This window comes from Ascidiella aspersa, chromosome 6 (assembly GCF_963924565.1).
Source record: "Ascidiella aspersa chromosome 6, kaAscAspe10.2, whole genome shotgun sequence".
Classification (NCBI taxonomy): Eukaryota; Metazoa; Chordata; class Ascidiacea; order Phlebobranchia; family Ascidiidae; genus Ascidiella; species Ascidiella aspersa.
In genome coordinates, this window is record NC_139452.1 from 23850420 (window position 1) to 23860623 (window position 10204).

The 10204-nt window shown below is 36.5% G+C and overlaps 2 protein-coding genes across 2 annotated transcripts; both read right to left on the reverse strand.

The window, feature by feature from the left end:
• Positions 1-998: 998 nt before the first annotated feature.
• Positions 999-6404, reverse strand: LOC146140906 (neo-calmodulin-like). The gene is made up of 6 exons (XM_083392967.1): positions 6310-6404; positions 6159-6192; positions 4820-4935; positions 4011-4145; positions 2970-3105; positions 999-1455 (listed from the first exon to the last, which is right to left on the reverse strand). Exons 1-6 carry the CDS (start codon positions 6310-6312, stop codon positions 1427-1429), a joined length of 453 nt encoding a protein of 150 aa, XP_083249093.1. The 5' UTR covers positions 6313-6404; the 3' UTR covers positions 999-1426.
• Positions 6405-6966: 562 nt separating this feature from the next.
• Positions 6967-10204, reverse strand: LOC146140907 (calmodulin-beta). The gene is made up of 4 exons (XM_083392162.1): positions 10136-10204; positions 8990-9124; positions 7851-7986; positions 6967-7728 (listed from the first exon to the last, which is right to left on the reverse strand). Exons 1-4 carry the CDS (start codon positions 10187-10189, stop codon positions 7700-7702), a joined length of 354 nt encoding a protein of 117 aa, XP_083248288.1. The 5' UTR covers positions 10190-10204; the 3' UTR covers positions 6967-7699.

Here is a 10204-nt window from a genome sequence, read left to right on the forward strand (position 1 = left end):
ATGTACAACGGTATATGATTAAGATTTAGCATAAGTTTTTATGATATAGGCACTATTTTAAAAGATTTAATGTACAAATCTAAACATTAATTTTGTTTTTTTGTCAAGTACTTTGATTGTTGGTTAACAATCTTGCCATTGTTAAGTCTGCTAGTTAAGTTCGCAGTTGTGTCAAAACAAATTTTCCCCGAGTTGGAAACTTTTTTGAGCGTTTTACGTTTACCTGAAGCTAGTGGGGAACAGTTTTTTTACCTTAGCGTTCTTAAATTTTCATTATTGCGGTGTACGCTATGGTTAAAATCAAGTTTCTTTTGATTCGCGAAATTGATTTACTATTGCTTAGAAACTTAGTAACTTAGCTTAATTCAACAGTCTTAAACGACGTCAAAACATTAATTAACGAAAAAACAATGATCCAAGTGCAGTCAGCTGCTTAGGTATAAAAGCAAGAATAGGAAAAGAGTATCTTTAAACAACACAAGTTTAAGGCAATTGACATGGGCCGCCAAAAAAGACTGGCCTGCGGTGAGCTGCCTGAATTCATGCAAGGCAATCAATCGCTCAATTGAAGACTGTTTTGTTTTTATTTGAAATTTTTTTTCAATGAACTATCACTTTTTTTTGAAAAACTAAGTCATATTATTTTAAGGTGGCTGCCGCAAACATGTTGCGTATTGCAAATACTTTTGTGCTATTCATACATTGTGCATTTAAAAAAGTTTAACACTAAAGTTGTTCCTCATAAAATGTCAAATTACTTAACCTGCAAAGCATTTTACATTATTGAAAACTGTGGCACGTCTTCGGTCTAGCAAAGACACAAACTAAGTGTTAATCCATCGCATCTTTGAAGCCCTGTATGTAAGTTAAACACCTGTTTGTGTTAAAAAAATTCCAAAAAGCAAATGGCCAAAGTTACTGGTTACTACTTAGCAGGCGAAGCCACCAAAACAAGATTTGCAGTTTATTAGCAATACAAAAGTCAATAACATAGCGTTTAAGTAGCAAACTCTATTGGATAAATCAAAAAAATGTTTTAATCAACAGCAGTGTGACAGTGTCCCTGGTCATATCGAAAAAGTCGTGTAACAAAGCTGAAAAAATTAAGTCATTGTAACTATTACCGGTAATCTGGTAGGCTACGTCAGACGCCAGAGAAAATGATCGGTAAATAACAAACATCATTTTCGTATAAGTTTGCGAACTAAGTTGGCCGCAAACGAACCGAATTCTGTGCTAGTTTATTTAGGCGCAAAAGTTTGAGGCTATTAAGCTTATTTGGTTTCTATATCTCTGTTTGTTCTATAGATTAAAGGCAAAGCAAGCATATGTATATGTTTTTAAAGATAAGCTGAAATACAACGAGCACGTAAAATTAAGCTTGAGCAGATATATAATGCTTGGTGCAACTGGAGGTTCTTCGCTTTTATTTTGTTTTCATCATGCTGACGAACTCTGCAACAACAAAAATATAAATCAGATAAATTTCGATAAGGGCAATGTGAGCTATGCATTACATTAAAAGTATACCATTGATTGCTCTTAAAGCAGGGGTTTTTAAACTGTGGGCGGATACCTCCACAGTTACGAAGTTTATTTTACTGGCACAGTGACGATTTATTGTAACAGTGATTTAAAGACATCATTGCTAACGTTTATGTGACGGGCGAACAAAAAGTGTTTTGCCAACTATAATTGCAGTGTTCAAGGTAAAACTAAAAAAAGCATGCTCAGCTGAGACTTGCTGGTGAACAAATTTTTGGTATGACCTGAACAAATTTTTGGTATGCTATTATAGCAAACCGTTATCTTCTTTGTTCATAACCAACGTTTGATTGTGATACCATTCCTTGGCGCCTGACAGTTATTATTGTGTGTTTCATAAAAACAACAACAAGTGACTTATACATTTCTCTGTGACGTTACTATGATCGCAGCTACATTAACCGTAGTGAATTACAATTTGTCCACTGACATTATTATAACGTATAAGCCAGGATTAAGCGCTAATCAACCGTGTGGTATTTTGATTAAAAGTTTTACTTTTGTTGCAGATAGACAAAAATTATGTCTTTAACCCTTGAGCTTTGTCTTTTATATTCATTAGGTTGGGGTACTCCATACATGCCGATACATTTAAACCAGAGGTTCCCAACGTGGGCGGTACCGCCCCTTTGTAGGCGTTGGCGAGTTACAAGGGGGCGTTTTTGGTCTTTTTCTAATTTGGGGGGGCGCTGAACGCACATAAGGGGACGTTACATGGAAGTACTGATGGCAAAATTTTGTAAAAGGTTCACATAAAAATAGTGACAAACAGCATTGTAGGTAACTTTTAACCTTATGGCAACTTCCGTACTGCGAACTTGTAGTAGTTTTCCGACCATTGTTACGTAATAATTGGCTTTCTTATGTTAAGTTGTTCGATGTTGTTGCGTTTCACCGTTTTATACGCGGCAAAATGTTTGTATATTTAAAGCAGGGGTCGTCGCCGGATTCGGTCAGCCGCGCCCTTTTGACAACTAGACATGAGTGCATTTAAAATACTTGGGTTGCCGACCCCTGATTTAAATTATTGGTGCAGAAAGTTCAAATTTTCCTGGTAATGACATAACCTGGTGAAATAATGTATCTATAAATTCCCATAGTTAATGTATGTTAGACAACCTAAAATATCACTGACAGCTTATCGAAACGAAAGTGAAGTCAATATGATGGTACACAACGATTAATATAATACTTTACTGTAAAACAAGATGAGGGGGGCGATATGAAATAATATTGAGCCCAAGGGGTCACTAGTGTAAAAAAAGGTTGGGAAACACTGATTTAAACGGTATACGCCGCTAAAAAATGTTTGAGAACCACTGTCTTAAAAGGGTAGGATTTTAGTGATACATTCGCTTTTTTCTGTAAAAGCAAAATCATTTTCCCATTAACGGGTAAAAAGTCATGTTTTTAATCTTGCCGACCTTCATAATTGACCTGTCCGTCTTCGTCCAAATCTGCTTCTTTAATCATGTCTTCGATTTCTTGCTGCGTCATCTTTTCGCCCAACGTTGTCATAACATGACGTAACTCGGCAACACTGACGAACCCGTTGCCATCCTGAAAGCACAAAAATAACAACTGTTAATTTCACCAAAGAAATATCAACTTGCGCGTCCCAACACTGTGCTGTTGCGTTCATGTTGTATTTTAGCTTTCAACAGCGTCATTTGCGTAAGTTACCGATTACTGCCGTTTCCGACTCATAAGCAATCGTGTTTTGTAGAATCAAGTCAATAGATTTTAGAAGCTTGGACTGCTTTGATGAATGTATTTAACACTATAGTTTCTTTATGTGAATAATAATTTGCGTTATTTTAGTTTATTCAGGATATGTCAGTGTGCATCATTTATCATTTACAATAAACGTAGGCCACAAATGCATGTCAGTGTAGCCTATAGGTGGGGAAAATTATAGGGATATTAATTTCTTTTATTAGAAAAGTGTGGCTTTTTGCGTTTTACAAAGGTAAAAGTGCGGCTTTTGGTCTAAACTGGTTGGCCACCCTTGGCCCCTTGCTGCGGAGTCGGATTTCAGACTCATATATTTTTTCGCTGGAGTCGGACTCGGGATTCGAGTAAGACTATGTAAGGTTATCCGAGTACCTGCAGTCTGACGAGAACTTGAAAATGAAAAGCCTCATTCGCAGCCAATAAGGGCGCAAACTGTTCATTTCAAAGGCAGAATAGCAAATGGTGGAATAATGTTCAACAAAGTATTACTGGTGCATATGACACCGCTATAAGTGGATTGCTGTGCGTATACTAAACCAATTTTATCTACTTAAATGGGTCAAAACAGACTGCAGAGTCGTACAAGGGAGTCGGGTTTGACCTTGTTTTTGTAGGGAGTTCCACTTGGAATTTGGCTTGTTTTTAACTGACTAAGCATATATATAGTTATAAAAAATGGTTCATATACAACTTTTTAAAATGTTTTACTTCGGTTGCAAATTTTAGTAAACCTTGTCGAAAACGCGGAAAGCCTCGCGGAATTCTTCCTCGCTATCAGTGTCCCTCATTTTTCTCGCCATCATGACGAGAAATTCTGGAAAGTCGATGATTCCATTTTTGTTCGCGTCGACTTCATTTATCATATCCTGGATGACAAAACGTGTTACCATCCTAAAACCAAAAAAATGGATAAAATTCAATATAGCAGCGTCCGAACCGGTTGTGCAGTAAAAACATTTCTTATGTACGGTACTTCGAGATTCATTTAGTAATCCAAAAGCAACAACCTGGAAAAGCGTGTAGGCATTTTAAAAGGCAAAACAAAACCAACCAATTAATTTGTGCCCTTTTTTTGGTAAAACTTTATTTTAATCCTACTAATTTACAAAGTTTAGAATTTTATTCAGGGGTCGCCTAACCAAGCCTTGAAATATTCATTGTTACAAATTTGATTGGGTACACCATGTACGTATCTATAATGTAGCTTATTAATGAGTGGCTAAGCCAAAGCGGTCGAGTAGACATTTGTTTTAGAAGGAAAGCTTCTTTACAGTTTTCTTTTAAAAAAGTCACACTTTAGCCTATATTATGTGTAGGCTATTTTAGAACCCATTTTTGACCAGGCTCGTCAAGTCATTTTTTGTTTCTTATCCGACCCCTGTCGCAAAGAATTGCCCAACGAAGGGCAAGATAAATTTTGTACCGTGTGATTACCGTTGCCGTGAGGCTTTTTAGGGTTTCTTACGACCTCCTAACTTTGCAGGCATAGGTGTCTTTTTTTTTTGTTTGACACACAACAATGCTAAATACAACATCTAACCTGGAGTTCAGCTTCTGTTGGGTTTTGTCCGAGAGATCGCATCACTGTTCCAAGTTCCCGGCGATCGATCGCTCCGTCGCCATCCTTGTCAAAAAGCGAGAAAGCTTCCTTAAATTCTGTGCAAGTTTTGTTAGTTAGTTGATTTTTTTGTTTTGTCTTAAAACTGTGGTTGCTGTCGCGACCCCTTTTCCAGTTTTGCTATAACGACACCCTTTACGGTTTTCGAAAACGTAGACGACCTGAAATAACTAAACCAGGTGTCGGCAGCCTACGGCCTGCGGGCCGGATCCGGCTCGCCAAAGTAATTTATCCGGCCCGCCGCCCATTTGACAAAACTAGACACGAGACCATTTCACATACTTTTTGACTATTTTAACTACGTAAGTGCAAAAAATTTTGATCTTTATACATGCGCTACGTTTTGATGCCGTATTTTAAAATAGATCAGTGCGGACAGAAACGTATTACAATTTTTTTTACATATATTTTTTAACATTTCATTATTTTCGGCAATGTTATAAAAACTTGCAAGAAATTTAACCGATATATCAAAAAAAAATCGTCCATAAAAAGTTAGCAAATAGCCAAATACTGAACTAGATTTACCATTAAAGTTATCGCGTTTCTCAACTTTTCATTAGTAGTATGAATGACGACGTGTGGACTCGAATTTTAAACTAAATAAACGTTTTTTTTTCGCGCTTTGCGCCAACCGTTACTGTCTCCTTAAATCTAATTAAACACGTCTTTAAGTGCAAAAAAACTCCTCGCCTGATTCACAGTTGTTTTAACGTTTAAATAAAACTACTCTTAGTCAACTGCTTGTGCGGCCCGCAGAGACCTTTTTGAGTTTGGTATTGGCCTGCGACTAGAAAAAGGTTGCCGACTCCTGAATTAAACTTACGTGTAACGTGTAACGTTTATTTTGGTCGTAACTTTCTGTAAAAGACTCATAGAGCAACTTAAAAAAACAAAAGTTGACTTACTGTTTTGAGACTCAAAATAAAATTGATTTAACCAAGGATTAATAGGATTATTTATAGCAGTGTTTTCTATGGATGTTTTCTTGTTTTCTCACGGTTTTCTATTAGGTGACTTCGGCTATTGATTGAAAACAGCAGTAAGGATGACGCCACAAACACGACTGGCTCAATAAAGCAAATGACATTCTGTTATTCTAGTATGTTGTTTGTTATTTTTATTATTTTTTATTCTCGCCCTTTTTAGGGGGGGGGGGGGGGACACCCAGGTTGGGAACCACTCTGAAGACTTAATCCAAGTAAGGTTATTTTAAAACAAAGAGAGAAGTTCGTTAGAATATCGAATTATGTTTTCTTACCTGCAATTTCTGACTCAGTGAGTTGGCAATCATCCTAAACACAAAAACACTAGTTAATCAATTTTTGTTTGATATGGGCAAATAATATGTTTTCCGATCATAAACAAATGTTAGGTAAGATTTTCTCCAGCTAGAAAACAAATAAACTTACCATATTTGAAGTTTCTAATATTGTGCTGAACAAACCTATAAAAAATGGCAAAAACCTAACACAAAAAGTTAACACAAATTAAATCGTTATAAACATGTCCACTATAGTGCATAAACAATAACATGTTTAGTGAAATACTGAAAGCATTTTTTACCCAATATTATAAAATTATCTAAATAAAACTGTTCCGCAGAGTTATTTCTGGTGCCGCATTTCACCTAAATATTTGCGTATGTTTATTATTTTTTGTGCCTCTTCATCAAATAAGCATTGATCCATTTGAAATAACGTGTAACTGACTGGTTTTAAATCGTTTCTAGAAACGTTACACAACTCAACTAGGGTACTTAAAAGCTGTAACAACTAAATATAACTACTCCCATCCTTATATGCCTTAAGAAAAATATGCAAAACGAAAAATTGCTTTTGAAAGTACCGGTACTGTAAAATCATCAAATACCTAATTAAGTCTTACTAAAGAAATTCTACACTCAGTGTCGCTTTTTATTGTCGCACAAAAGTTTCACTTTAGTATAATTTCTGCCTTCGAGTTCAATCAAGTCTGATTAAGAACAAACCACGTTAATCTAGTCCAAACAACAAAATTATTCTACAGTATTTCAATTAATCTTACTGACATTTGATCGACCCGTTTAAATGGTGCATAACAAATTTCAACTGTTAAAATGAAAGAAATATTGGGATGCACAGCATTCTGTTTGTTGATTAATCGACGTGTAGCCGTATAGGCTATAGCGGAAATCGCTGTTGTAATATAAGCGCAGGATGTATTCGTTTGCAGCTTGTACCTAAACTGAGTAAAACGTCAGGCAGGCCACACATGATAAACAGATCACAAAAATTAACTGCAATTTTTAAACAACCAATCTGGCACACACATTATTCAAGTTGTCTAAATATTATTTAAAGAAATCGGTTTAAAGAAACATTGATACAGAGCAAAATAATAGCGTTAACAGCACAATCATTTAGGATGTGAAACTGGCCTGTTACATGCAGTTAGAAAACCACAAACATGGAATGGTATGTCCTATGCTGACCTGACCTTGCGTCATAGCTCATTGGTTGGGAAATACTGTCATAACAGCTTTGCACAGTCCATTTGCAAAATTCGGGATACTAAATTCGCCTTATTAGCTATGCAAAATGTAATGGTATCACAGGCTTGGCCTTTTCAACTTTTATACGTCACACCCTGTTCACACAATTTAGAAATAAATTATCATAATTATGATTCTGTTCGTTGAACAATTCGCAGATGGCTGTTTGAAATTCTTGCCGTTCTTTGAAGAACTGAGAGAGGTGGTGTAGAAGTGATGTAGACACAAAATGGAGGACAAAAGCAGGTTACGGAATTGGCCATTTGCTTCTACTTCGATTTCATCATAATAACGAATTCTGCAACAATAAAAATTGTGCTTTTGTAAAGCAACTCATTTTGTCCAGCATACCAAAACCCAAATAAGCTTTCATAAGAAGCGAAATGCGGATTTTTGCTATTTAAAGTAAAAAAGGTTAACCTTCATAATTGACTTGTCCGTCGCCGTCCACATCTGCTTCTCTAATCATTTCGTCGACTTCTTCGTCCGTCAATTTCTCGCCCAAGTTAGTCATCACGTGACGCAACTCAGCGGCAGAAATAAAACCGTTGCCGTCCTAAAAATAGAAAATTGGCCTAACAACGTTTCAGTAGAAACATAAACCATGATTGCTTTTCATAACCTGCCAAACTTGACAAAACCTTACTCCGCAAACATTTATAATAACAAAACTGTTATTGGAATGTTCAAAACTTTAATTCTCATAACTAAATGTAGAAGACATCAAACAAAATTCTGGCAAATACAGTGCCACTTCCGGTGTTTGTTTAACCATAGCGAGACAAAACGTTTCGCAATTTGCCGGAACTAAAAAAAATGGAAATACTTGCCTACTCCTTATAACCAACGATTAAACGTACTTTGAGGTTTTCATTGAAAATATTGTCTTCAATAAGCTAAGCAACACAACTTTATGTAAATACGCTTCCCAATATATGCTTTGGTACACTGTGCACATGGATCTGTATTGTGGCTTGATAATAAATCTCAAAGCCAAATAGGTCGAATAAATATAGACATCATCTTGATAAAGACTTTTCAATACGCTTTGAGATTCATTGTTTAGCAATATTTGCTTGAATGCTGCAATTAAACCTTTGTCTATATTCTATACCAGTGCTTTTCAACCCGTGGGATGGCACGCACTTGTGAGGAGGATGTAAAAAAATGTAATGCGCATGACACTTGTTATTAGTTTTTATTATTTGTAACACAGTAATCAAATATGCTAGGGCGCCCGTTACAGTTATGACATAGTCTCGTATCGTGGTTCTGTGCAGCATAAGCCATCTATTTTATATCGGTCAAGGCTTAGGCACTCGATCTTAATACTCAAACCCTTTCATTGTTATTCAACAAATAAAACTAAAGTTTGGAAACTTACTTTGCTTGTTTCGTGCGGATGGAAATTTTCCGCAATAAAAAGTGCGGATGGACATTTTCCGCAATAAAAAGTGCGGATGGACATTTTCCGCAATAAAAAGTGCGGATGGACATTTTAGAGGTTGAAAAGCATTGTTTTATATCAATTTATTTTTTATCACAAATATTATACAAACCTTGTCAAAAACACGGAACGCCTCACGTATTTCTTCCTCACTGTCATCTTCTTTCATCTGTCCAGCCATCATTGTGAGGAATTCCGGAAAGTCAATGGTTCCATTTCCGTCAGCATCAACTTCATTTATCATGTCCTAAATAGATGCTCAATATCATCAAAATACTCCATAAAACGGTGCAAATATCTCTGTAAGTTATACTGTATAGTGTATGTGTTTGTCGAAAGCCACCTTTCACTGCAAAAGATAATGTCAATCTAAACAAAATGTAGCAACTTGTGTTCTTCTTTAAAACTTAATTCCGTAATTTAGCAGCGGTTTATTAAAATAAAGTGCTTCGCGAATTTTTGTTTTGTCTTTATGGTATGTTTTTTTTCGCTTTGATGAATGTTTTGGCAACCCAAACTTGATCAATGCATTCGCGGTTTAACGACTATTAACTATTACCTTAGTCTGATGAACTGTTGTAAATACAAGATTAACATCATGGAAAAATGCCCATCATGGAATATATCAAGCAGAAAGTAGTACCAGGGCTCTCGGACTCGAGACTCGCCGGAGTCGGTTTGTTTTGCTGGAGTCATGTAAAACCACGTAAAACTACCCGAGCCCGACGATGCGCAGTACGAAACGACTGTATAGTCGGACTCGACAAAGTAGCACATTTGACCGGAGTCGGACTCGAGTTTATTTTCTTGGCAGGAGTCGGACTCGGGAGTCGAACGCAGTTATTTTTAACCGACTCCGCAGCCCTGGAAAGTACCCACGGCTGACATGGCACGTGAGTTTTCCTAATGTTATTTGTTTTGTGGCGTTACGTTTTGACGTAATTTCGGTTCCTCGTCAGACCCCTATAAAAACGGTGTTGCGTCACAAAACTTAGCATCGTAAATTATAACTGCCTAAGTTCAAACAAATAAAATGTTAAAGCGCTATTTCATTATCAAATAAAATACCCGTTTAGTGAATGCCGTTTAGTCCAAAAGTGATAAAGAACCTCAAGGTTGAACCCTTAACAGACTATTCTGTTGGTGGACATAAGGGGAAAGATAAGAAAAGTTTCGCAAAGTCCCAAGGTTTTCTGCGTAGATTACCGGGCTGTTGTATTGCTTGTTAACTATTAGCCCTTGTGGCAACATCTTTTACCTGCAGTTCGGCTTCAGTTGGGTTTTGTCCGAGAGATCGCATAACAGTTCCCATTTCCTTGGTTGTGAT

Excerpts from the sequence above, each read along its gene's own strand:
- LOC146140906 (XM_083392967.1), bottom strand. Across the intron at positions 4,936-6,158 it reads CACTGAGTCAGAAATTGCAG|AATTTAAGGAAGCTTTCTCG; the intron begins GTAAGAAAACAT and ends AAACTTGCACAG. Across the intron at positions 3,106-4,010 it reads CTTTCCGCGTTTTCGACAAG|GATGGCAACGGGTTCGTCAG; the intron begins GTTTACTAAAAT and ends TTGTGCTTTCAG.
- LOC146140907 (XM_083392162.1), bottom strand. The coding sequence starts at position 10,189 with ATGGGAACTGTTATGCGATCTCTCGGACAAAACCCAACTGAAGCCGAA. Across the intron at positions 9,125-10,135 it reads CAACTGAAGCCGAACTGCAG|GACATGATAAATGAAGTTGA; the intron begins GTAAAAGATGTT and ends GCATCTATTTAG. Across the intron at positions 7,729-7,850 it reads CGGACAAGTCAATTATGAAG|AATTCGTTATTATGATGAAA; the intron begins GTTAACCTTTTT and ends TTATTGTTGCAG.